This window comes from Piliocolobus tephrosceles, chromosome 16, assembly GCF_002776525.5.
Source record: "Piliocolobus tephrosceles isolate RC106 chromosome 16, ASM277652v3, whole genome shotgun sequence".
Lineage (NCBI taxonomy): Eukaryota > Metazoa > Chordata > Mammalia > Primates > Cercopithecidae > Piliocolobus > Piliocolobus tephrosceles.
Window position 1 is genome coordinate 10,470,333 of NC_045449.1, and position 27,966 is coordinate 10,498,298.

The following is a 27,966-nucleotide window of genomic DNA, read 5'->3' on the forward strand; positions in this document are numbered from 1 at the left end:
TATTGTTTGCAAACTACCCTATGCTTTATTTCCTTTGCAACAGGGCAGAATACACAATAATGACAGAGGGAAATGACCAAAGTTGTCACATTTTGTGCCTGTCTTCAGTCACTCCATGGCATCAGGACATGGTCACTCTTCACTTATGATTTTTGTGTGAACCTCCCGGCTCTTCACACGCAGTTTGTTGACCTGGGACTCAGCAATGTCAGCTCGTTCCTCGGCCTCCTCCAGCTCATGCTGGAGCTTGCGGAATTTAGCTAGATTGGTGTTGGATTGTTCCTCCTGAGAATAAAAATGGAATTGTAAGGAACTCACACTTGCATCTTTCTAGACTCTTTAGACCTAAGAGAAGAAAGGATTCTTCTTTAGACCTAACAGAAGAAAGGCATCTATGGAGAAGCAACATCTAGGGCTTATCATTGAAATTAATTTTAAGATTTATTTATTGGTGTCATATATATATATTATTATATTATATATATCTTACATCTCTGTTTTGGCAACCAAAACACATAATATATATGTACCACAAGTAGAATAAAAAGAAAAATATAAGCTTAGAGAGGAAGGCAAGAATATTAAAGTCATAGTTGTTAATGCTTTGCTGTAAGTTGATGATTTTCACTTGGGTTAGTTTTTTTTTTTATCATATTAAGAATGAATTTATTAAGTTTTAAAAAATTTTAAAAATTGAAATAAATGTATCATTTTGGCACATTTCAAAATGGTTACTTTTTTCCACCTGCATTGGATGTAATGATTCTATTGACAGATTACCTAATATTAGGTAATCTTTACATTGTAAGAATTAACCTTATTTAATCACTGGAAGACGATTCCTTTAATAAAGTAAGACTTTTACTACTTAGTAATTTATCTTTGCTGTAACTGTCTTTATGAGTAAAACTGCCTTTAGTTTTTCTCCCTCTGTTCTCTCTTGGACAGGTTTTGGTATGAGGGCTATGTGAGCTTCTTAAAATGAATTGGACAGCTTTCCATCTTTTCCCATGCTCTTGAACAGCCTACATAGCTGGGGGATTATCTGTTCCTTGAAATTTTGAAAGATCTATCTGGACTTGGGTCCATTTCCAGAAGTAAGTCAGCCAACTTGGTAATTTATATTCTCCTAGAAAAATCATCAATTTTTTTCAGGGCTTCAACTTTATTGATAGATGTATGTTTTATATTAAAAAGTAATCCTCTATGTGTATAGCTTATTCCCTTTATCACTTCTAATGTTGTTTGTATGTTGTCTCATTTTCCTTGATTAAACTAGTTATAATACATTTATTTTATTAATTCCCCAGAAGTTACAAATATTAATGAAGTTATCAAATAGAAAATAGTATACTCTAATTCACCAATTTCTACTTTTATTTTTAACAGTACTTCTTCTACTGTTTTATTATTATTTATACTTTCTTTATTGGACTGTCCATTTATTTATTTATTTTTACTTTTGGTTCATCATGAAAGCATTTAAAGCAATGAATCAGCCTCCAAGCACAGCTTTGACTACATTCTGTAGGTTTGTAAAAGTAGCATCTTCCTTGTGATTTTTACTTATAATTAATAATTATTTAGTAATTATATTTTTATTTTCACTTTAAACCAAGAGTTATTTAAGAAAGTTAGTTTTTTAAATATATAAGTACTCAAGAATTTTTGCTTATATTTTGTCATCACTTTACAACTCCATCATACTGTGGCCAGAGAATATGGCCTGTATTATTTCTGCTTTTAATTTTTTTCAGGTTTCTTAGTGGATTGAAAGTTTACTTTTAAAGTGAAGCTACTGATATTACAAATGATACACAATAATTATTGTACAAAAACAAATGTTAAGTACACATGCAGAGGTCTATAAAGCAAATAGCTTGTTTACTACAAGAGGTAGTAATTATTTATTAGCTTAATTTGAGGACTTCAATCTTAAAAATACTTACAGCCTCCTCAGCTTGTCTCTTATAAGATTTCACTTTTGCCTGAAGTTTATCTACCAAATCTTGAAGTCTGAGAATATTCTTTCTATCTTCTTCCGTCTGAAAGATTATAAAAAGTGCAGGACCTTAATTACTAAAGCACATGACTATTGCATCATTGCATATGAGTATTTCACATAGAGTTCGACCAGTGCTTAGCTGCTAAAAACTACTGCTGTACCTGGTAAGTGAGTTCCTTCACTCGCCTCTCATGTTTGCGCAGACCTTTGACAGCCTCAGCACTACGCTTTTGCTCACTCTCAACCTCTCCTTCCAGCTCCCGTACCTACAAATAAGTAGGCTCTTAAGAACTTTGATCCAATCGGGCACTGAAAGCAGATGGAAATAGACAGATATTGGGAGACCCACCCTGGCCTCCAGTTTCTGGATCTGTTTCTTCCCACCCTTCAGGGCCAGCTGCTCAGCCTCATCCAGGCGGAGCTGCAGGTCCTTCACCGTCTGCTCCATGTTCTTCTTCATCCGCTCAAGGTGGGCACTGGTGTCCTGCTCCTTCTTCAGCTCCTCAGCCATCATGGCGGCCTAAATAGCAAATAAATCAAGAAAACCAAGAAAGTTACAGATGTCAGGAAATCTTACTGCTAAATCAGTGGGCAAGTGTGCCTGCCACTTACATCAGTGATGGCCTTCTTGGCCTTCTCTTCTGCATTGCGGGCTTCTTGGAGAATGTCTTCCATCTCTCCTTGCATTTGGGAAATATCTGTCTCCAGCTTCTTCTTGGTGTTGATCAGGCTGGTGTTCTGTTTAAAAAGAGTTTGTACATTTTAAAAATTGTATTACCATAGTATTTATTGGTAACCACTTCTTGGAAAAAATTCAGATAGAAATCTGCAAGTCAAAAAATGGCTTTTAATATTAAAGAATTAAAGGATTGTGTTATGTAGTACAATTAAATAAAATAGAAATATTATAGAATATTCAGCATCTTCAAGTGCATAGGTCACAAGCAGACCAAATAGCTCTATAATTTTATAATTATCATTTACCAATAGACCATTCACAGGGATACAAGTATAATGGACATGCACATAACATTCCATTTCTCCAGAATGAAATGTGAATATTGATAATGAGGGCCAATAAAGATATTAACACAATAGGATATGGGCAGCCTTAGAATATTATAGGAAGCAAATCAACAATAGTTTTTCAAAGCAAAACAGGGAAAGATTTCTCAATAATGCAGAATTACTATTCTGTATTATTTGAAAAGAAAATTTGGTAGACATATTAGGTCTGGCTGTCTTATAAAAACTCAGGCTTATCTATTCTGGGACATACAAAATTCACTACAGGAGAGTTCTTTGTGCTGAATCCCACCTGGGTATGGAGGAGCTGGACACGCTCACTGGCATCCAGGAGCTCCTGTTCTGCGATTTTCCTGCTCCTCTCTGTCTGTTCCAGAGTGGCCCGCAGCTCCTCAATCTCAGCCTGCAGCAGGTTGGCTCTGCGCTCCACCATGGCCAGCTGCTCCTTCAGGTCCTCCTGGCTCCGAAGAGCATCATCCAGGTGGATCTGGGTATCCTGTGAAACAAACCGTCATTGAGACACCATGTTCTCAGGGTTGCAGGCACCCCAGTTGTCCTGGGACCATCTCTTGGGACCCATTTACCTTGAGGATGCCTTGGGTGTTCCTGTAGTTCCTCAGGGCCTCGGCAGCCATGCGGTTGGCATGGTTCAGCTGGATTTCCATTTCATTGAGGTCTCCCTCCATCTTCTTCTTGAGCCTGATGGCATCATTCCTGCTTCTGATCTCAGCATCCAGCGTGCTCTGCATGGACTCCACGATTCTAATGTGGTTTCTCTTCAGCTGGTCAATTTCCTCATCTTTTTCAGCAATTTTCCTATCGACCTCAGACTTGACTTGGTTCAACTCAAGCTGGATGCGCAGGATCTTTCCCTCTTCGTGTTCAAGAGATGCCTTAATGACAGCAAGAGGGGACATTAGCAAGGAACCAAAAGCTTTATGAGGTTTTTCTGGACACCAATAATTTTGTGCTATGTGTCTTTTTATTCACTCTTTGCAGATGTACCTAATTTTTTTCCAAATTTTTTTATAATGCACAATTTTACATATACCTCTGCTTCTTCTAAAGCAGCCTGAAGTTCACATTTTTCTTGTTCCACTTGTTTCTTTATTTTCTCCAGTTCATGGATACGTTTCCCTCCTTCTGCAATCTGCTCCGTGAGGTCAGAAATCTCCTCTGTTGTTTGAGTAAAAGACAGGTAGGTATTTGGTTAAACATGTGACGTAAGGGAAAGATTCTTCCGAGTTATGAATATTATTGAATGTGATAGGGACTCACGCTGTAAGTTTTTGTTCTCTCGCTTCAGGGTTTCTAGCTGATCCAAAGATTCCTCATAGGCATTCTTCATCTTGAACAGCTCAGTGCCAAGGGAACGGGCCTCCTTCTGGGAGGCCTCAAGCTCGGCATGCGTTTCCTCATATTTCTGTTTCCATTCTGCCAGGATCTGAAAAACCAAGACCTATTACCTGCTGTAAAGACAAAAGAGTAGAGTACAGAGCAGAGGATGCTGGAGGAATTACCTTATCGAAGTTCCTTTGCTTTTTGTCAAGGGCGGCACAGGCGGCATTTGTCCTCTCCACGTCAAGCATGAGGTCCTCGACCTCATTCTGCAGCCGCTGCTTCGTCTTTTCGAGGGAAGCACATTTGGCGTTCACAGCTTCTACATGTTCCTCAGCAGCCTGTAGCCGCTGGGCCAGCTTCTTCCTTGAAGATTATACATGTTTTCAGAGAGAAGCGAACCATAATATGAATTATCAGCTATTACCACACACACTGAAGGGTATTAGAAACTTCACAATAATGCTACCCAGCCACCTTTCATTGTTTCAACATATATCGATGGGCCCCTTTTATGAAGCAGACTCTGGCTACACAGCAGTGACCAAGACAAAAAAGGGCTCTGCTTCATGAAGATCACAAATAAGTGAGAGAGGTAAACAATAAGCAAATCAGAACATTGCAATAATACCTTACAGATATAAGTGCAGTGAAGCAAAATAGAGTAAATGGCGGGCAGCTACTCTAGATATTCAGTGAAGGCCTCCATGAAGAGAGAATATTTGAGTCAAGAGCTAAAAGAAGTCAGAGAGTGACCCAAAGGGAAGTCTGTGGAGAGAGTATTTCAGACAGAGGGAACAGCAGGTACAAGCCCCTGATGCAGCGATGAACTCATTATGCTTGACAAACAGCAGTGAGGCCCCTAATTATCAGTGTAATTATTTGCTTTTCTTTGTTTTCTTAACTAGATTTTAGGATCGTAAGGCAGGGACCATATTTGACTTATTCATGTCTTATTCTCAGGGCCTGATTGTGACTGGCACATAGAAGCCAATTAACGAGCATTTGTGGACTAATTCACTGAATCTTCAAAAGTCATGTCTTTCTGATTCAATATGCAAAGTTTTCTGCTCATTCTCTGCTATCTGTGCACATACTTGGCCTCCTCCAGCTCCTCTGTGCGCTGGATGGCGTCCGTCTCGTATTTGGTCCTCCACTGGGCAACTTCGGTGTTGGCCTTGGACAGCGCCCTCTGCAGCTCGGCCTTGGATTCCTGCTCCTCCTCATACTGTTCCCGCAGCAGGTCACAGTCATGGCGGGAAGACTGCAGGGCATGCGCCAGGGCGTTCTTGGCCTATGGAGACAGTTACACCTTCATTTTACTGGATATTTAAATATTTAACTCTTAACTTTCAAAACCTTTTGAAAGCTGGTATAACCGGCTCCATGTAGAATCAGCTCATATGGGAAAATTCTGTCTTAGAGTCATAATTACTTTCATCTCCTCTTCAAGTTGCCTCTTTAATTCTTCAATCTGTTGAGTAAAGGCTTGTTTGCCCCTTGATAACTGAGACACCAGAGCATCCTTTTCATCGAGCTGGCGTGAAAATTCACCTGATGGACAAAAGAAATGGCACCATTTTTTAAGTGAAAAACAAGATTCTGCAAGCCCATGTTAGAAAGAAATTTTGACTCTTATTTTCCCAAATTGAGTGCTCAGATGGTTGAATTCTATGCTGACATCTTCATGCTCAGTGCCAAGTTTTCAGTTTTTATGGGAAAACTTTCAGATCAATCAGAATGAGTAAATACAGCTTAAATTCTTTTTGTCCTTTTCATAACTGATTCTTTCAGGATTCTATAATATCGTACGAAACCTCGTGATGACTGTCAACGAGTAAGCTAAAATGTCTGATTCTACATAGTCCCCATTCCATAGGACTTTTGAGAGACTGGGCTATTCGTTGCCCCATTCTGGAAGTTAGTTGACCCGCATAAAATAAAGAGAAACTTGGCCTGAAAGAGAAGCCCTGGACTCATGCTGGAGTAACCCCTAATCCCAACATCCTCACAATGAGCAAATACTCAAGGCCATTCTGGAACAGAGCTTGATCCTGTTCAATTGAAACCTTTATCTCCAGCATTGTCCCAAGATGACCTTGCACACAGGTCAGGTGTCTGAGTCGTTTGGTGAATCAGACATGTTCTCAGCTGCTATTATTAGGCTCCCATGTCACCAAATCAGTTATTCTTAATCGCATTCTCTCCACCCTGAAGCTGCACAGAAGAGGGGAGAGTTACCAGATTCAGTCTGCAGGCGCCCCCTCTGTGCAGTCAGGTCATTGATCAGCCGCTGCTGCTCCTCTTCCTTTGATTTCAGTTCACTCACTTGATCCTCTAGAGTCCGGCACATTTTCTCTAGGTTTCCCTATGGAAGAAAAAGTAAAAGAAGAAAACAGGGACCTTTTAAGCAAATAATAATCACCTTTGCAGTTGGTATACCTTCTCCCCGAAATAAAAAATACCAATTTATCTTAATATAGAAAATAAACCAAATTGTCTTGTATGTAATGTAATGCATAAAAGTTTTTCTTTTTTTTCTTTTTTTGTTTGAGACGGAGTCTTGCTGTGTCCCCAGGCTGGAGTGCAGTGGTGCGATCTTGACTCACTGCAAGCTCCGCCTCCCGGGTTCAAGCAATTCTCCTGCCTCAGCATCCTGAATAGCTGGGGCTACAGGCACCCGCCACCATGTCTGGCTAATTTTTCTTATATTTTATGAAAGCTGATTATGAAGCTCTGTTCAATATTAATATGAAAATGTTAAGGTTATGTTCTAATTTTAAGATTTTGTTAGAATTGTATAGTGTACATTTTCTAAAAGCATGTTCCAAAATACTTCATTGCTTTTATGTATGATGAAACTTTCCTCACTTCAATTGCCTTGAAATTATTGGAGACCTTTGTTCTCTAACTGGAGACTTGGAGAACACAGATGGCTTATGTTCAAAAACTGGTGTTGTCGTTTATTAATGGTGTGATGGGTCAAAGTGCTTGGCCTCTTTGAATTTCTGATCCTTTATTTGTTAAATGGAAATAGTAAAAATACTGATTTTTTTTGTGCTTACTTCCCTGAATTACTGCAATTAACAAATGACTTTATGTGTAAAAAGTGCCCTGTGTAAACTATGATGTGTTCGTAAGGCATTATTTTCAATAACAATTTCCCAGACCTTGTAGTACCTTGGCTTTGGAGACCGTTTCTACATTACTAGCAAGGTCATCAATCTCCATCTTCATCTCACTCTTCTCCTTCTCCAGCTTCTGCTTCACCCGCTGCAGGTTGTCAATCTGCTCCCCAAGCTCTGCCACACTGTCTGCGTGCTTCTTCCTCAGGGTGGCCGCCGTGGCTTCGTGCTGCAGGGTGGCCTCCTCCAGGTCCCTGCGCATTTTCTGGAACTCAGCCTCCCGCTTCTTGTTCATCTCAATCTGGGCTGAAGTGGCCCCACCGGCTTCTTCCAGCCTCTCGCTGATCTCCTCCAGTTCCCGGGAGAGGTCAGAGCGCTGCTTCTCTGCTTTGGCCCGGGAGGCCCTCTCTGCCTCGATTTCTTCCTCCAGCTCCTCAATGCGGGCCTGGAAATGGTGCAGAATACAAACTCAGCTTCTTTGTATCATAACTGCCTCGGAGCCAGACTGATGAAAATCATGTACTTACTTGCAATTCTTTAATTTTCTTCTGCAATTGAATACCAAGTGCCTGTTCATCTTCAATCTTGCTTTGCAGATTGCTGATTTCAAACTCTTTCCTTTTAGAAAAGTAGCAAAGGACAACAATTTAGTCCGTATCTAATGTTGGAAGCAAATCCATAAGCAATTCTTTCTTACTTACTTTTTGAGCTTTTCATCAAGTTGCTGTTTCTCATTTTCAATGTCCATTATGGACTCTTGGGCCAACTTCAGGTCACCCTCAAGTTTCCTCTTAGCCCTTTCTAGGTCCATGCGAAGTTTCTTTTCTTGCTCCAAGGACCCTTCAAGCTAAATATAAATAATGTTGAATCAGAAGGAATGCTTATCTTCCTTTAGAAGAAAATAATGTCCTTGATGATACTAGACTTACATCATCCACTTGTTGTTCAAGTTTGATTTTAGCTTTGGTCAGGGTGTTGACTTTGTCCTCCTCTGCCTGCAGGTCATCCAGGGTCTGCTGGTGGGCCTCCTGGAGAGCCTTCTTCTCCTTGGTCAGCTTAGCAATGGTTTCGTCCAGACCTGCCATCTCTTCTGTGAGGTTTTTCACCTACAAAGGTGAAGAAAGCAGCTTAGTTGTTCTAAAGCAGCTTAGTTGGGTGGCAGAACCTCTTTACAGTATTGTAGAATATGATTGATACCTTGTTTTCTGTGGCATGTTTTTCCTTCTCAACCTTGGCCAGTGTCAGCTCAAGGTCATCAATGTCTTTCTTGAGCTCCGAACATTCATCCTCCAATTTCCTCTTCTTGGCTGTCAGCTCAGCATTGATCTCTTCCTCATCCTCAGCTCTCTCTGTCACCTCTTTGATTTTGGCCTCTAGCTGGATTTTGGTTTTGATCAGCTGGTCACACCTTTCCTCTGCATCAGCCAAGCCTTCAGCTTCCTTAAGTTGGAAACAAGATCAAAATTGGGAAGAAAGAATGAAATACTTTACAATGATAAGAGTGTATGTTTCTGCATTTGATCTTTTGACTTTCCTATATTCATTTATTTACGCCTTCACAAATTTTTGTTTCATGAACTATCCTACTGTGTACATTTTCTACATGTGGGTAAGCCAAAATGTACCAGTTGTTGTTCTGTTCCCCTAAAAGAATGTATTCTACAGTAGATTAGAAAACCTATTTCCCAAAAGCTACCATTAATGTAGAAAGTAATTAGTGACATAACAGATCAGAGAATTTGGATCAGAGATGGTTTCATGAAAGAACCGCTATTTGATTTGGGCCTTGAGAGAGGGGCAGGATTTGCTTTTGCAGAAATCAACTTATTGTGGAGAGGAGCAGGAGGGGTGTGGGGAAGCATTCTAGCAGGACAAATTCAAGATACAGCTGCTACTGATTTTTTTTTTTTTTTTTTTTTTTTTTTGTAGTACTGGAGGATGCTCCTGATTATGATGTACTAAATTCAAGTTGAAACATAAAGTAATCAAGAAATTCCTGGCAACCTGCTGTTTCCAATTAAAGGGGTCAGGGCAGGCAGGAAATGAAGGAGACACTGGAATATATACTCATCAGTAATCTTCCATATCAGCCTTTGAATACATTAAGCAATGCAGGGTGCTCTGTATAACCATGTAATGAATACAGTGGTTTAGTACAGATTCCGCATAAATCTCTGGGGGCAACAGAAGAGAATACAGGATAGATTGGGAGGGCTCTCTTTCCTTCTGTAATCTAGAAGGAGTTATTACACTGCTCGGAGTTATTACACTGCTCAACGTTGACAGAGAGACCAGTCTTAACAGAAAAAAATATGACTTTGTGATAAGTAGACCAATTCAATTCACTCCAAATAAAACATAGTCTTATAAATTATAGTCTCAAGTTGATGGAAGCAGTTCTCAAATGATTAGTTCAGGAGAGGGCAGTGAGCAGGCTGAATGGAAGAAGAGAGAATTGGGAAGTAGGTTGAGCAACTTTGGTGCTGATGCAACAATATGGGTGTGACATGATAGGACACTGACTATGGAGGCAGATTAGAAAGGGAGTCTGAGTTTTTGAGATCAATATCACACGATAATTCAGTAAAATTTGATGTAGAGTGCTGTCAGCTGTTCCTATTCTAATTTAAGACCCGTGGATGTCTAGAAGTTCAAGGAAGTTATAGAAAAATATTACTCTCTCCATGCTATCCTCCCCTTCATATTTTATTTGGGACTGTGTTATATTAAAATCATTTTTAAGGACTGTATTTAAAGGGAAAATAAGTCAAAAATCTTGTGGTTTGATGAAATTGTGTACAGTGGAAAATGAGGGACTTTTCTACCTACTGCCCTGGTACTGGTTTGTTGGGGGTTATTGGGCAATGGAGGAACATTTGGACCTTTTTGTACCATTGGAGTGTTTTAACCTTTTCCCTCCAATGAGTGTCTCCCATGCAGTTACCAAACTCATGGCCCACAGTGGCCAAAGTCCTAGCACTTGCATCCTGGTTAGTGATACCAAGGGTGATATTCCAACTCACAGCCTGAACTTGGAGCTGCAAGTCATTTTTTTCTTTCAACAGCGTCACCATCTTTTCTTCCAGTTCCTTCCTTTTTGCCTCTGACTTGGCAAGTTCATCTTTAACTTTCTGAAATTCTTCCTTCATGGTGGCCATCTCCTTCTCAGTTTCTGCACTCTTCAGCAGAGGCTTGATCTTGAAGAAGAGTTTCATCCAGGGCCAGTGCTTGACATTCATGAAGGCTCTGATATTGTACTGGATACAGAAGATGGCCTCCCTGAAATTTAATTGATGCAAATTAGTATTGTGTGGCTGATGAAATGAGATGAAACCTTGGCAGTGAGAGTTGGAGATTTGGCTCCACCTTGTTCCTACTCTGCTTTCAAACATGCAGATGAAAGAAATTCTATTTTGGGATGATGGTCAAGGTCTTGCTAAGGTCACTCATTTCTCTACATCACTGCTTCTCAAACTTTGGCATGCATAAGAATCACCTGAAGGGCTTGTGAAAACACTGACTCCTGACCCTCACCTCCACAGATTCAGATTCAGAAGATCTAGGGTGGGGCCTGAAAATTGGCACTTTTAACAAGTTTGCAAGGAACGCTGATGTTGCAAGTCCAAGGAGCACCCTTTGAGGAGCCTTACTGTACATCAGTGCTTCTCAAACATTGCTACTAAAACACCACTAAGGGCAGTGAAGGGGGAACACAGCTCTTTAGGGATATGTGGGGCCTGAGATTTTAAAAACTCAGAATTTCTTCAAAAATCTCTGGCATTATATATTGATGTTGTGTGAATGTTGCATTCTACTCTCTAATACCACTTTTGTTTTCATTTAGAAGATTTTTACAACTAATTACCGCATATATAGACAATTACCCAAATATATATATATATATCATGGATCATAACCAAAATTTATTATTTTTAATGAAATGGAATATAGTTGAAAACATTAGCATAATTACAAGTGGTAAAAATAAAATTTGCTTCATGTAAATTATTTATACATCTGCATACACATATGTATATGTGTAGATGTATAGGTGGCAATGTAAAATGCCTTTCTCAACATGGAGTAATGGTCCTCGTTACATACGTCCTGTACTTTGAGACACCTGGCTCTACAGTCTTTGAATTCTATCCTTGCATCAGATTAGATGACCGAAAAGCTACATTGCCTGATGACATTGTGTTAACTTACTGCAAAAAGTCTTTCACAGATAAATGGCCCCTAATATTTTAAATCATGATAGTTTGATAACATAAATGATCGGAGGGAAAAAGTTGTCTCTGCATCCTGTGTTAAAACCACTCTTGACTACACTGTCTGTAATGCAGGTCAATGTCCAGCTGCTACCCAGTCCTTCCCCACCTCTGCCTTTTCTTTGATTCTTACCTAATGATCTGCCCAATAAATTCATATTAGAAACAAGTGCTAGGGCAAAAGTTTGCTTCTGCTTACTCACTGATGTATTTTATCTTGTTAGATAAGAAGTACACACACTTTATGCTTCTCAAGTTTTTACCCATACAGTCAGAAGGTGATGGTTCCTTCCTTAAGTTTTCTGGTACATGTATATTTCTACTTCATTATAGGACTCTTATTCGTTTCTTCTTTAGTGTCCTTATCATAAGCTGAGTCTTAATTGTAAGCCATTTCAAATATGTTTTTGAAGACGGAATATGTGAATAAACATAATGTTTTATACCTTCTCTCCACCATCCTCTGGTACTCCACTCTTGCCAAGAACCCTCTGCACCTGGCCTGGGTTCGGGTAATCAGCTGGGCCAGCTTGTCATCTCGCATCTCCTCTAGGAGCCCCAGAAGACCAGCTTTGAAAAAGACCTATGTGTGGTAAGAGTTGCAGATCAGAAGCTTTAATGAAGTTCAAAAGGACAGGAATAGCATCAGGTAGGATTTACAGAGTATTACCTTGGTGTGTCCAAATTTATACTGGGTGTGGTCAATGTCAATGGACGCAAGGAGCTTCTCAGAGGCCTTCTTGCTATCAATGAATTGTCCTTCAGGGATTGCACTTGCGTTTAATACCTTGTATCTGTTAAAGTACATATAACTTTTAAAAACTAGTTTACTGATGACACAAATAGTAGCTAAACATTAAATGATTCACTTTTTAAAGCAGAGCTTTTAAAAAAATATTATTCTTTGTTCACAGGGAGAACATTGTTTATATGAATGGTCATCCCTTTGGCAACCAATTTTTACTCCATTGCCTTTCCCTCACAGTTGCAACTTTCCTTTCTGTCTCATCAGACCCTGTTCTTAGGAAAGGGTTCTGCCTTAGGAAAGGCACACATTATGGTGTGTCTAACCAATAAAATGCAATGTGTTATCTTTACTAGATGCATTTGCTTTTTAAGGCCCTGAATCCAAGAGAGCTACTTTTCATTGCAGAATTTGGTTGAGAGTACACTTTAGGTGTGTGGATCTATCCTAATCACCTAAAATCAAACTTAGACATGCTTTGGATCTTGAGCCCTGGAATTCTCTGTCAGTGCCACCTGACCTAAACCTAGGAGAGATCAGCTCCTAGCAGCTGCTACCCAGTCCTTCCCCACCTCTGCCTTTTCTTTGATTCTCAAGATGGGCTTATCTAGAAAGGAGAAAAAGGACCTGAGGAACAGTCATTGTGACATGTTCCTTCTGCGTCCGGGAAACACTGGGAATCTAATATGTGAGAAAAAAAGACGAACATAGATGATACCAAAGGAAATGACAGAAAATGAATAGTTATGTTTGTATGGAAGAGTTTCTAGCTCAACCACTTATTAACTGTTACTTTGGGCAAGTACCTTAATCTCCCTGAGCCTCAGCTTATTCATCTATAAAATGAAGTCTTAATAGTACCTACCTCTGCTGTGTTTTTGTGAGGAATAAACATGATAATCTAAACATATTACGCACTCAAAAAAGTCATTCTCATCATTACTGGAGTTAACGTGTACATCTATGAGCTAAGCCAAGAGCCTGGCGAATCCAATGAAAATTCCACAAGGTGCTTAAAAGTTGCATATTTACATTTTAAAAGTGTTTGAAGCTGGGCATGGTGGCTCAGGCTGTAATCTCAAAATTTTTAGAGACCAAGGCCGAGGCCAGTGGATGACTTGAGGTCAGGAGTTCAAGACTAGCCTGGCCAACATGGTGAAACCCCATTTCTACTAAAAATGCAAAAATTAGCTGGGTGTGGTGGTGCACGCCTGTAGTCCCAGCTACTTGGGAGGCTGAGGCAGGGGAATCGCTTGAACCCAGGAGGCAGAGGTTGCAGTGAGCTGAGATCATACCACTGCACTTCAGCCTGGGCGACAGAGCAAGACTTTGTCGCAAAAGAAAGTGTTCGAGGCTTGAGGCTTGTAATTTTTTGACTTGTTTTTGTGACAAAACTAACAAGTAGAGGCATGTGTTTCACTAAATTGTTTGCTTGCATTAAATTTGTTCATATTAAACTTCAGAATACACCATAATCAGGAGAAACTGACCTCTGTTTGAAGTCTGCATAAAGGATTCTGCTTGGGAATCCTTTCCTACAGATGCGGATGCCTTCCAGCACACCGTTACACCTCAGCTGGTGCAGGACAAGTTCATGCTCCATGGCACCTAAAAATGCATATTTATTTCACTGCAGAGCTGTTAAAAAGGAGGTGTGGCAGTCACCCTTTGCCCTTTCTTTATAGAACTTCTTACCAGGAGTTTTAGTCTCATTGGGGATGATGCACCTCACAAAATGAGGATGGGTACTCCTGAGGTTGGTCATCAGCTTGTTCAAATTCTCCTGTAAAATTGGGAGAAATCCTGTCATCTAAGACTCTAGACATGGATATGAGCAGTCATTGATGTCTATAAAATCAATATCTATAGCTGAGTTGAATGACCAGTATGGACTGCGTTCATATAAGGCAACACTTTGAATGCTTCTTCTGAGATGCACTTTCCTCCTCAATAGATCTTTCTGCACTTGAGTTTCTAGGAGTTACACACAGAAAGCATCCTGGCATGTGCTTCTTTTCAGTTTATACCAACACCATCCTTCTTCCTACCCTGGTCCCTGGCCATACACATACATTTACAAGGCCATTGCCTTCCCATGCAAGATGATCGCTCTTTCTTCTACTCAATTGCATAGTTCTCCAATAAGGAAATGGAAGCCTGCACCACATTTGGACTTTTTCCTTATAATACAGCTCCTCTCTTCCAGCTCTGTCAAGTTTTGGGGATAAAGATGATCTACAGGGGAGCAATCCTACCAATTATAATTGAAAATTGACTCGATGAAGAGCAAGGATACATATTAGTTGCACTACAGATTTGCTGCTAGAATTCATGAGTTCATTAGCCATCCTGATGTCTTTTGGTCTCGCTGAGTTCATGTCATTGCTCTTTTTCATGGCTCAGCTAGATTGTGAATGGCAGAGTACTATGGTCTATAAAATTTTCTATAAAATATTTCTCATTATTTGACTTAGCATGAAAAGTGAACTAATAATTTCTGAGTAATTTAAATCCCTTCTTTCCAAAGTTAGATCAACAGAGTCACTAGTTACTAGCAGTCCTTTTCTAAACTACTCATGGAATGATCTTGTACTTTTCAAAGCAAATTTTAACACGTTGGGTACAGTGTACACTGCTCTGGTGATGGGTGCACCAAAAGCACAGAAATCACCACTGAAGAACTTATGCATGTAACCAAACACCACCGGTTCCCCCAAAACCTACTGAAATAAAAAATAAATTTTAAAAAAGAAAAGGAGGGGAATTTTGCCCAGCAAGATGTCAAAGCATATTATAAAGTAATTTTAATAAATGTAATGTGATATTAGTACATGAATAGATAAATATATCCTTAGAACAAAAATAGGAATTCAGAAAAACAGACCCATGTAAAAAAAAAAAAAAATCCCAAAGTAATTGGAGAATGTCAAAAACAATTTCTTCCTTACTCTGAAAAGGGCAGACACTGTCTGGAAAGAAGAGCCCTTCTTCTTACCGCCTTTCTTGGGCCCTCCACCTTCTGAAGAAAAAGGAAGAAAATAATTACAGTTTTGAATTGGCAGGGCTACATCTTGGCTATTTGCTGATTTCCGTGTTCATCGAGTGGAGCCTTTTTTCTACCCAGCTGGCCTCTCTGATAGAGCCTGAATGAATCTTATTTTTCAACTAAGTTTGCAGCCACTTATCTGTGATTCTTTCTCCAGTGGGAAATGAGACCAGGGATATTCACCTGACCGTATAGAGAGGGATTCCCTAATATTAGTTCACGTGGGGAGCACTAACTTCAAAAATCATCAATAGAAGCTAGTACTGAGAGGCAGAAGTTTGTCACTCTGTTGCCTAAGATTTATACCCTCAGATACTCTATATCCTGCAGATGTGGAGGAAGAAGTAGGAGAGAATCGTAGAAGCTGAGGCTTTTCATTGGTTGACAGTCTGATAATTCCTCTCTGACTCTGCAATAGGGCTCCTGTCAGTAGTGGAGTGAGCCACAAATATGTAATTACAAGGCTGCCTATCTATTCAATACTTGGAGGAACCAGGGGCTTGGTCTGCAACCCTTCTGCCAGGCCTAAGAGATCACTAGCTTCAAATTTAACACCATGTTTTGTAATACCTAGAGAGTATTATTAACATTTGAGCATTACCTGCTTCAGCAGTTTGAGTCCCAGAGAAGAGGTGAGCTAGAGTTTTCATTGCAGACTTCTGGTACAGCCCCACCACAGTCTCGTTCAGGGGGTCTTTGTTCTTCTCCAGCCAGCCAGTGATGTTGTAGTCCACAACACCAGCATAGTGAATCAGAGAGAAGTGGGCCTCAGCTTTGCCTTTGACCACCTTGGGCTTCTGGAAGTTGGCAGACTTGCCCAGGTGCTGGTCATACAACTTGTTCTTGAAGGAGGTGTCTGTTGCCTTAGGGAACATGCACTCCTCTTCCAGGATGGAGAAGATGCCCATAGGCTAAAAAGCAGACCACAACACAATACTGCACTTCTATTTTTTTTCTGTCTGTAGAATTAAAATAAAAAGCAGTGAATAATATAGTTGCCACAAAATATGGTTTTGGAAATGCAAAACCAACCTTCTCGATAAGCTCAATGCAGGCAGCCAGGTCCATCCCGAAGTCAATGAACGTCCACTCGATGCCTTCCTTCTTGTACTCCTCCTGCTCCAGCACGAACATGTGGTGGTTGAAAAACTGTTGCAGTTTCTCATTGGTGAAGTTGATGCACAGCTGCTCCAGGCTGTTGAACTAAATAAATAGATATGTTTACTTCTCTCTTAAGCAAATTGAGCATCTTTTAAAATACAGAATTTTTCCATTTTAAAAAATGTGTGTTCAAGAGCCTTCATATTATAGATGTTAAAATCATTGGATTAAAGAGACTTTGAAATAAAAGGTGAAAAGTATGGAAGATTTGAGGGCATATGGAAGCTACTATTTTTCTGCTGTCATTTTGTAGAAAATCCTACCATTATGATATTCTTTTCCTGTGTTTGCTTAAATTTATTCAGGTATTTTCCTGAGTACCTACTTAATCATTCTGTGTTTATTCCCATTATCTTCTACATTTTCCAGAAGGTTTACAGTTTTCTGTTGACTCATTTAGAAGCCAACTTGCAACCCCTGAGAAGCTGGCTGGGAGGAGCCTATCTTGCATGGCAATCACATGGTCAGCATGGCAAGTGAGCAATAATTGCCACCCGGGTTGTTATTTAATGTGAAATGAAAAAAAAAAGATTAAGATACCAAGTATTATATAAAGTATGACAATACACATTTATATTTTGAAAATACACCAAAATATACCATTTTGGTATTCACGAAAATGTTAATATTACATATAAATAGTAGAATTATGTGAAATCTTTTTCCTTAGGACCTTCTATGTCCTCTGCAATGCCCTAAGTTTTGCTTGTATAATTAGAAAAAAAAGTAAACTTCTTAAAAACTATAATCAAGAAAAATATATTTCATAATCAAATATGAATTTTTATTTCATAATATCATACTAATCAGTCTTAAAAGCTAATTGCATTTGTTAATGCTGACTCTAAATTATTAATGTTTCTCAGCTTTTTTTTTTTTTTTTTTTTGAGACGGAGTCTCGCTCTGTCACCCAGGCTGGAGTGCTATGGCCGGATCTCAGCTCACTGCAAGCTCCGCCTCCCAGGTTCACGCCATTCTCCTGCCTCAGCCTCCCGGGTAGCTGGGACTACAGGCGCCGCCACGTTGCCCGGCTAGTTTTTTGTAGTTTTTAATAGAGACGGGGTTTCACCGTGTTAGCCAGGATGGTCTCAATCTCCTGACCTCGTGATCCGCCCATCTCGGCCTCCCAAAGTGCTGGGATTACAGGCTTGAGCCACTGCGCCCGGCCTGTTTCTCAGCTCTTATTGTCTCTGAGTATTTCTTAGAATAGACCTTCAATCCCACTGCACTAAGCTAATTCGGAACTCCCTTTGGATCATATAGCAAGTTGGGGAGTCCTTATTAAGTGCATTGTTGTTTTTTTATAGAAGCGGAATTGCTACTACAGTAACTGCCCAGTTACTCCCTTTTAAGGCTTAAAATAATTTCAACGGTGGTAAGAAAAGGTCATAGTCTTCACTAATTCCTTCATATAGATATTTCCATTGCCTTACTATAAAATCCTGTCACCAACCAGCTACCAACTCACATCAAAAATCTCAAAACCAGCAATGTCCAAGACCCCGATGAAGTACTGCCTGGGCTGCTTGGTGTCCAGCTGCTGGTTGATGCGGGCGACCATCCACAGGAACATCTTCTCGTAGACGGCTTTGGCCAGAGCACCCACCGCGTTGGTCACCTTAAAAGACAAAGTTATAACTCTCGAAGTTATTAGAGGCCTGTGAAAATGCTTTCATCCTTGGCAGTTAATCTGAATTATGCACCTACCTGTTCTACAGTCTGGCCTTTGGTGACAAACTCATTGCCGACTTTGACCCTAGGGTAGCAGAGAGCTTTGAGCAGATCTGCGGAGTTCAGACTCTGGAGATAGGCCGCCTTGTCAGCAACTAAAAAGAAGAAAGAGTAGAACAGTGTTATTATGGCCCAAAGAAACCCACTTCCTTAAACATATTTTTTAAACTACAAGTATTTTGTGCAGTGTTTCAATTACTTTCCGAGTATCCTTACTCATGTTTTCACTAAGTTCAAGTTTTTGATTATGGGGTAGTTTGCCCTAAAGAACTTCAATAATTATAAGAAACATCTACCTGGTGCTTATGTTTCCCGTGGCATATTATTTAGGTATACAGATACTTTCAAACTTAATTCTTAAAAGTGAGTTTACCTTCCCTAGGAAGATTCATGGGTAATAAGTTAAGAATGTGATTTTCAAACAAATGCAAGATCATGTGGGTGACTTAGTTGATACCTTCTGTGCCATCCGGCTCTGCCTGCTCCTCACGCTGCTTTTGCTTAAATTTCAGGTTCCCATAATGCATTACAGCCCCCGTGAGCTTGTAAATGGAGACCTTTTCTTCATTGGTAAAGCCCAAAATATCAATAGCACTCTGTCAATATAACCAATAGGATAGCTGTTAGGTTGTGATCCGCACGCTTACTATTAATAGTGCACGCTTCCGTTGCTGGCCTGAGGAAATTATCAGTACTAATGGGAGACAAGGAACCCCTTAGATTGGGTATATAGAGAGTTGGTCAACCAAAGGCCAGCACAGAGCATTAGAATTATAGGTGCACACCCTCTGAAGATTCAAAACGTGAACTTAGAACAGAGAATAAGGATAGTAACTCTAAGGAACTTGTTATTTTGAGAGATGGTAGGAATCTAATGCAAGTCAATTGCAAAAAAAAAAAGAAATAGAAATTCAGAAATGACAGATCTTTAGAAGAATGTTAACGGGTAAGTAAAATGCTGTAGGGGCACATCGTACTCTTTTCATTTGACTCCAGGGGGCATGTCCATTTGCATCCTGGAATCTTCCTTTGCCATTTCTACTAGACACTGAATATTTATCTGGATCACCATTACTCTGACCGACCATAATAATTCCGACTTTCTTGTGTTCTACTTACATCTGTGGCCATCAGTTCTTCCTGATCATCGATGCTGGCGACACTGATCTCCCCTTGACTGACAAATGGGTAGTCATATGGGTTCGTGGTAATCAGAAGCATTTCTAAGTACAGGAAACAGAGCAAAGATAAGCATAATTATCTTCTTCATTAAAACAAGACATTTCTAGACAAATTGTGAGGCACTATATGGTGCTTGGCTGATGATTGATGGGCACTGAAGAGGCATTTAAAGGATATTAGGCACCATTGCAAATGCCTTGAAGTTGATGTCATGGTGCCCTTATAAATCCTTATTTTAAAAAAAAATGGCCGGGCACAGTGGCTTATGCCTGTAATTCCATCACTTTGGGAGGCCAAGGCAGGTGGATCACCTGAGGTCAGGAGTTCAAGACTAGCCTGTACAACATGGTGAAACCCCATCTCTACTAAAACATAAATATTAGCCGGGCGTGGTGGTGCATGCGTGTAATCCCAGCTACTTAGGAGGCTGGGGCAGGGAGAAACGCTTGAACCCGGGAGGTGGAGGTTGCTGTGAGCTGAGATTATGCCATTGCACTGTGGCCTGGGTGACAAAGCGAGACTCCGTCTCAACCATCAAACAAACAAACAAACAAAACTATTGTAATCTAAAGAGGATAATCACATAGTGGGAAAAGTTGTATCACTATAGTGTTGATTATATACAATCCAGAATTGGAAATAATCTATCTGCAAAGAGGGTATGGTTAAGTAAATTGTGCTTATTTCTAGAATAAAACACTATGCAACCATTGGAAATAATGATGTGGAGCTGTATTTAGTGACATGGAAAAAGCTATGATATATAATTGCTCAGTAAAAAAGTAGATTACAGGAGAGCATGTAACCACAATTTCAGTAATGAAAATTGTATGTATGTGTCTATATGTAGAGATATGTATATAGAAAATAACTAGATTGATATTCATCCAAGTGTTCATGGTGGTTATTTCATAGTAGTAGGAATTAGAGATGTTATTTTTCCTTTTCCTTTTACTTTCCTTTGAATTTTTCTAATAAGCACATATAAATTTTTACCAAACTCACAAAGCTATTTTAAAAAATGAAATGGCACATAAACTTGACAAAATTCAGTCACAGAATACTAGGTTGGACTATGCATTGATAGGTACTGATGCAGTAATTCTGGAAAAGAATTATGACATTTCTTACCGATTAGTTCTGGTTTCTTATTCGATGTAATCTGATAAAAAATATGATAACTTCTCTCAGCCTTAAGCTGGAAAGTAACTCTAGACTTCTCTAGCAGATCTGGAAGGAAACAAATAACAAATAAGAAAAGTGTAAAAATTCATGTGACATGTGAATTTGATTTTTTGGTCAGTTTTTTTAGGTCATAAGAATCAGGAATGATTTTAAAGATATCTGAACACTTACATGTTTCAATATCAGCAGATGCCAGTTTTCCAGTAGTGCCAAAGTGGATTCTGATGAATTTACCCTTGAAATAAAAACTAATATTACTACCTTGTTTTTATATAATATTAAATCTTTGAGAAATTCAAAACATTTGATGCTAGTGCTTTAATATTAAATCAATTCAGAGAGTATTTGTATCAGGTAGAAAAAGGTGTATCTCCCGTCTTAGAAGAGTTTTATCTTTGATTTAAAAATCGTAAATATTTATTAAGTATGTGAAGTAATGGATATGTTAATTAGCATGTTAATCATTCCATAATGTACACATAACGTATATCAAAACATCACATTGTATTTCATAAGTACAATTATTATTTGTAAATTAAAATTTTTAAAATTGTGAATAATTGTAGATCATGACAGGTAAGAAAGAACTCAGGAAAAAGGCCATGTATCTTTCAAGATGGGGTTTTGATCCATGTTATTACATGCTCAGAGGAAAAGGAAAGAACGATGATGTAATACAATGGGAACAAACAAGATTCAGAGAATGTATTTACAAACATCTCATAAATTTTGACCAGTAAGCAGTATCTATTAGAGTGTCCAAGAGACTTACAAAGCGAGAGGAGTTGTCATTCCTCACGGTCTTGGCGTTGCCAAAGGCCTCCAGTAGGGGGTTGGCACTGATGATTTGATCTTCCAGAGTCCCCTGCAAAGGCAAGAGCAGTCCTTGCATCTGGGGCTTGGGAATTTCCTACCTGAGAGTCCCAACAGAGCCTGGATTGTGACTGTGACAATCAGACTCACCTGTATTTTGCCAGAAGTAACTTCTTCCTTCTTCTTCTCCCCAGTAACTGCAATTGTTGCAAAGTACTGGATGACACGCTTGGTGTTCACAGTCTTCCCTGCACCAGATTCTCCACTGTCAAATCAAAACTCAATCAGATACGGTCTCAAAGCTAGCAGCTATCACAGCCGTGTAAAGAAAGCATAAAATGTACTTACGTGATCAGGATTGACTGATTCTCTCGGTCTACAAAAGAAATTATAGGCATTTAATACTATTTTCTTACATATTTGCAAATGATAAGTAAAGTCAAATGGAATGAACTTAGCATTATGCAGTCTGGGCTTTGGGCTTTGCAACCTTTAGGGCTTGGCAGGCTCTAGACCTACCACTTTCTCCTCCCCAACTTCAGCACACATCCACCCATTTAAACAGAACACCACCACTTTTATCGGTTTTATGTTCAAATCTTCCAAGAAATATTTCATTTGAGGAAAAAAATTCTAAGATGAAGGAAAATGTTTGAAAGCCACTGTGTAAGTGATGACCACATGGCTGTGTATTCCTGAAGCACCAGACTTTTTCTTTTTAATACTCGATCACTAAATAAACAGTGAAAGTAGACTCGGCTCTTTGGTTAGGTTTAGATGATGATTTAAGTTAGGACTTATATATTGTGGGTCCAAGAAGTATTGAAGAATGAGCATCAGAGATATTTCTAGTGTGTGGGAAGGAGTAAGTACAGTGAAGGTGATAGCTTTAGAAATACAGCTTCGGTCATATTTTTAGGAAAAGGTAAAATTTTGTTTTGATGTTTTACTCTCTCTGAACAGGAATTCTCTAAGCCCCTTCTCAAGGTGCCACAAGTAGTTTAGATTGGTCTTGCCAAGACAATATTTTGGAAGCAAATTCAACATCTAACTGTCTTAATACCAAATACACCTTAAATCTTGAGCCTGTTCAGGTTGGTTCTGGGAAAAGGGCAATAACAATGTGCCATCCTTCATATAGAGAGACTGTGTAATCTGTCACAATTTAGGATGCTGAGGCTAAAACTAGAGAGACAAGTTTTACTTTTCCATTTTTTGGCTCATAGTAACGGAGACACAGTTTGTATGTGTGATTGTGTGTGCGTGAGTGTACGTGTGTGTATACATACACAGAAATATTTGTATTTTTGCTCATATTTATTTGAGTTTCTGAGTCATTCAAAAGTATACTAACTAACCATGGCCAGCCTCTGTTGATCTTTTCAAAGTTTAAGAGATCATTAGCAATTATGTAACATTAAGGATTACAAATCAGCCTTTCTCCCCTTCCTGGACCTTCTGCTTCATAAATACACCAGCCTCAACTAAAAGGGATGATCTCAAAGAATGTGTTGAGATTGCCTCGAGTCTCTTTCTCCTATGGTTCCACTCTAAAAGTTTATGCACTCGCAAAGCATTCGGCTCACTCACCAGTCAGCATGAACTGATAGGCGTTGTCAGAGATGGAGAAGATGTGGGGCGGGGCCTCCTGGCGCTTTTTGCCTCGGTAGGCTGTCACCACCTCGGGGTTGTACACTGGCAGCCACTTGTAGGGGTTGACAGTGACACAAAAGAGACCTGAATAGGTCTGTGAGAAGGAAAAAGAAAGAATAAGTACCCAAAGACCTTTCCTGTTATTTGTGGAATTAACTTATGAATTGAATGTTTTTTTGAGACAGGGTTTGCTGTGTCACCCAGGCTGGAGTGCAGTGGTGCTACCTCAGCTCACTGCAGCCTCGACCTCCTGGGCTCAAGCAATCCTCCCACCTCATCCTTCCAAGTAGCTGGCACTACAGGCGTACATCACCATGCCCAGCTAATTTTGTATAGGCTTTTTGTAGAGATAAAGTCTCACTTTGTTGCCCAGGCTAGTCTGGAAATTAATTGAATTTTAACAAAAAGGAGCACTTTAAGTGAGTACTCTTATTTCTTCAAGGTATCAGCATGAAAACTAGTTGGCGGGTTCAACAATGTGATAGCAGAATCCTGAGGGAAGCGACTACAGTTCAGATTTCTTATTGCTCTCCTCAGGGCTTCTCACAATGATTTTTACATAGCAGAAGAAGAAATACATGTTATTAAACACATGTGCTATGAAACTTTTTATTGTTTTATGGAAATGGTTTATATTTTCTTTGCAGCATTAAGACAATTCAAATTTATGAGAACATAAATTTGGACATAAGCTAAGTGGCCAACAGTAAGGGTATGGTTAGGTGAACTATGGTAAATCTTCTAAGACAATATGATGCAGGCATTTAAAAAAGCAAACATGAAAGTATACAGCAGCACTCAGAAAATATTTACAAAACATTTTTAAGTTATAAGGAAACAGAACACAAAATGATATATATACATCATGATTACAATAGGGGGGTTTTAAAAATCTTTGACAATTGGTTCAAGACAGGCACCAACCAGTTAGACTGGATGCTGACCACCATCAACACTAGGTACACTTGTATAGGTGTTGCCTAGCTAAATATCGGCACTGGCTAAACTATGCAAAAATATTAATGTAATATAATAAATTGGGTTTAAAAATATTTACTGCGTGTGTATTACGTGCAGGTCTTTGCCAGACAGTAGAAATGAGACCTGATAAATGAGATTATGTCCCTCAAGGAATCCCCAGTCTGTGTAGGAGACAGTCATGTAAATGAATGATCAAGGAGAAACATGGTCAGTGTTAAGGCAGGGACAGAAACAAAAGGACAGAACATCTCACTGCTTGGGGAAGTGGGAGAGGTTTCATCAAGGAGGTGATGTTCCAGATAGAAGGTACCAGAACACACAGATACAGATTGCTGTTATTTTAGGGGAGTGAAAATGAGTGAAATTTGTTTTTTTCAAAAAAACAAAAACAAAAAACATTTTAGGCCGGGCCAGACGGCTCATGCCTGTAATCCCAGCACTTTGGGAGGCCAAGCCCAGGAGTTTGAGACCAGTCTGGGCAACATAGTGAAACTCTGTCTGTGTTAAAAAATACACACACACACACACACACACACACACACACACACGAAATAGCCTGGTATGGTGGCACATGCCTGTAATCCCAACTACTCTGGAGGCTGAGGCACAAGAATTCACTTGAACCCAGGAGGCAGAGGTTGCAGTGAGCTGAGATCGCACCACTGCACTCCAGCCTGGGACACAGAGTGAGACTCTGTCTCAAAAAAAATTAAAATAGTTTCAAGTGTTAAAACATGTTTATCTTTTCACTCTGGATGATTCTGTGGCTGGAGTGGGGAAGAGGAATGGGGAAGATGACCTGTGATTGAAATATAAGCAGTAGCTGCTCAAATGCCTGCTTAAGAGTTTCATGGCAAACCCAGTCAGCATGGACAGTGGCCTTCCCCAGCTTTGGATGGAAAAACAAGGAAGTGCTGGCTGTTGAGCTGTGCTTTACAATAGCAATCATGAAGCCTTTTAACTAGTTATGCTACGATGAAAGTGAAATGGGTCACTACCTGTGACCTGTTTATGCTCAGTGGAAGAAGCGGCATGGTAGGGTACATGAGGATGATTATAAAGAGCGCTGGCAGGGGGTACTCACGTAGATCATCCAGGCTGCATAACGCTCTTTGAGGTTGTACAGCACAGCAGGCTCGTGCAGGTGAGTCATCATGGCCATGTCCTCGATCTTGTCATATTTGGGAGGGTTCATGGGGAAGACTTGATCATCCTTCACTGTCAGAGTCTGGTAAACAAGAAAGATAACCGTTTACATTAATTGAGTGACCAAACAACGCCAACAACAAAAATCAATAAAACGTGGCAAGCTCCTGGGATCCTACTCACCGCTCCTCCCTCAGTCTTCACTGTCACTTTTCCTCCTTCTCTGCTCTGGATGGTTCCTTTGACAAAGGATTCTTTGGGCTCCGCCACAAAGACAGACGTTTTGGCATCAAAGGGCCTATTCTGGGCCTCAATGCGCTCCTTTTCAGACTTTCGGAGGTAAGGAGCAGCCTCCCCAAAAACAGCCATTTCTGAGTCTGAACTCATGGCTGCTGAACTCTGAGGTCCTAAAGGAGATAAAACATTTCGCATTAGAGAGTCTGGATTGCCATATATACCAATAAATCTTAATATTTGTTGTATTTCATAGCCCCAGTTGGAAATTCCACTAGACAGGTCTACTGTTCACCATACTATAGTTACTGAGACAAACATAATCATGAGAGCGAAAATGCATCAGGTGGTCTCTGTGTACCCAATACCATATTCAGGGCTTTGCATCTATTGTCTTATTTCATCCTCAAAGACTCACATCCTCATCGGGAGCTGAGTTACAGTCCAGTGCTGCTGTGAAGTAGCTTGTGGCCTCGGGTATGTCACTTGATTATTTTTTGAGCCTAAGTGACTCCATCTTTAGAATAGGGATTATAAATTCTGCCTTTCTTAATTCACAACCCATGATATATGGTGAAGATACTTTGAAAAAGGGGTTCAAATGATGACTGAGAAAGTAATTTGAAATTGTTCAGGCTACCATTTTTATATAAGATGTCATGAATTATCATATCACCAAATTCCATGTTTTGAATATAATGTAGGAGAACATTATTTCCTCCTTTACCTTTTCAGCCAGATTTGTTCAAGTTCAGTGTTTTATTGGAGATTATAATTTTGTTTCCCTTTTTTTTCTTTTAGGTTAGGTGCTTAGTATAGTTTCTCTGACACAATTTTTCGCATATTAAATACAGTTCACCAGTTTAACCCCTTTAAACTAATTAAGGATAAAAACAGTACCCAACGTTAACCTCATTCTTCTACATCAAAGGGCTCCCTTTGCTATTCCAAATTTTCCTTTGAAGCATGCAGGCCCTGTTTGCTCCATTCTATGTGATCTGCAGATTGCCAGTGGAATCAGTAGAATGAAAGGTTTGGAAAATAACGCTACCGCAGTCATTACATGATCAAATTACTTGAAACTCATTTGAATCATCTCTCCTAGTCTCTCCCTTTAGAAATGCAGTATGTAGTGGGAGGGCATATTAACACCTCTATTATATATAAGAAAAATGCCACAGCACTCAGCATTGTGTAAGGCGACTTTTTACAAGGCCTTCAAGAAGTTTAAAGGAAGGATTGTCCTACTTACTTCCTTTTGACTTTGTTGGATATTATGTTTACTAAATGAATTCTAACAGCAGGATGCATTTTTATCAAATTTGAGATTTTTAGCCAGGGAATCTGAGGGTAGACTCTTTTTTTCCTGCACAGACAGTATATTTATTCAAAGCAATTCCCCTGCTCAAATGTCACCCCACCAATGCTTGAGCCATAAATGAGGATGTGTGCATTGTCCTGAAAAGACAGTCCTCCCTTTCTCACCCCTTTCCTGAAGCACAGTTGTTAGACGGTATTTACTGAGACAAGCACTTTCTGAAAGGTTGCTAAGTGACAGAAATCCATCCCAGAGCCTCTTACATTCTCCTCCAGGAACTGGTTAGTCCAAATCTTACCTTGTTACCAAGTGAGAAGATGTAGCCTGGGAGTGAGACAGTTCTATAAAAGAAAAGGGAAAAGCACTTGATTAGTTAACCAAAAAGAGAGGGAAAAACATCCCATTTACGGCATTACTTGCTATTGTAAACAGAAGTAACAAAATTCATAGAGGTAAAATGTGCAGTTCCAGAAGGAGCAGTACCAGAACCAGCAGCTGCTGCTGACACTGGGCGGTGTGACCGGTGTCCCTCTTGAAAGGCCCGTCCTGCTCCCACTTACCTTGGAGCTTTTTAAAGCAGGACGAGTCAGCCTCATTCCAAGGGCTCTTTTATATGGATAGCTATGGAAACAATGCAGCTGCCTCTTCTTTCTTAAGTCAAAAGGAATTGTTTGGCAAAATACCTCTTGGCAATCTAGCGTCCCCGCATAATTCTCATTCATATTAAGAATGGTTGGATATAATTAGAAATATTTTTCTTATTGAGTATGTGAATAAATCTCCAATGGATAATTTGAGAAGATGATCTGAAAGAAAGAGTCAAGCTGGGGGATAAAGGCCGTGGCTGGGCAGCCAGGATACCTGGTTTCCCTCGGAACTTCTTTTTGGCTTTGCTGGGCATACCATTCGGGCTTGCCTTGCATCACTTTGGCATATTTCACATGTTAAGTCACATAAATAAAATACAACTATGTATTTTAATTTTGTGGACAGTTAATTTTTACCT

General features: G+C 39.7%; 1 protein-coding gene across 3 annotated transcripts; it reads right to left on the bottom strand.

Annotated features, from left to right (window-relative positions):
• LOC111525450 (myosin-2-like) lies at positions 1–27,543 on the bottom strand. Of its 3 annotated transcripts, none has more exons than XM_023190854.2 (40): positions 27,444–27,508; positions 27,259–27,301; positions 25,592–25,815; positions 25,347–25,490; positions 23,219–23,375; positions 21,977–22,004; positions 21,779–21,893; positions 21,588–21,680; positions 20,987–21,050; positions 20,762–20,860; positions 19,568–19,671; positions 18,906–19,044; positions 18,425–18,543; positions 18,186–18,335; positions 16,589–16,759; positions 16,158–16,467; positions 15,459–15,529; positions 14,206–14,293; positions 14,001–14,118; positions 12,436–12,559; positions 12,212–12,348; positions 10,518–10,773; positions 8,692–8,934; positions 8,424–8,600; positions 8,196–8,341; positions 8,022–8,112; positions 7,550–7,939; positions 6,611–6,737; positions 5,805–5,923; positions 5,467–5,663; positions 4,552–4,735; positions 4,310–4,475; positions 4,083–4,207; positions 3,616–3,924; positions 3,324–3,527; positions 2,618–2,743; positions 2,355–2,525; positions 2,167–2,271; positions 1,950–2,045; positions 1–285 (listed from the first exon to the last, which is right to left on the bottom strand). In XM_023190854.2, the coding sequence occupies exons 3-40, from the start codon at positions 25,793–25,795 to the stop codon at positions 133–135; spliced, it is 5,820 nt and encodes a 1,939-aa protein (XP_023046622.2). In that variant the 5' UTR covers positions 25,796–25,815; positions 27,259–27,301; positions 27,444–27,508; the 3' UTR covers positions 1–132. The 3 variants fall into 3 exon arrangements, with proteins under 3 accessions (XP_023046622.2, XP_023046621.2, XP_023046620.2); XM_023190853.3 differs by lacking the exon at positions 27,444–27,508 and adding an exon at positions 27,521–27,543 and having other exon boundaries at positions 3–285; XM_023190852.2 differs by lacking the exons at positions 27,259–27,301; positions 27,444–27,508 and having other exon boundaries at positions 3–285; positions 15,459–15,526; positions 21,588–21,707; positions 21,800–21,893; positions 25,592–25,795.
• Positions 27,544–27,966: the final 423 nt, after the last annotated feature.

Bases quoted from the DNA above. Each gene is read 5' to 3' on its own strand.
- LOC111525450 (XM_023190852.2), bottom strand. From the start codon at position 25,795: ATGAGTTCAGACTCAGAAATGGCTGTTTTTGGGGAGGCTGCTCCTTAC. The intron at 4,736-5,466 runs GTATGTGCACAG...ATAATCTTCAAG, and splicing joins GAGGAGCTGGAGGAGGCCAA to GAAGAAGCTGGCCCAGCGGC. The intron at 2,744-3,323 runs GTGGGATTCAGC...CTTTTTAAACAG, and splicing joins TCCAGCTCCTCCATACCCAG to AACACCAGCCTGATCAACAC.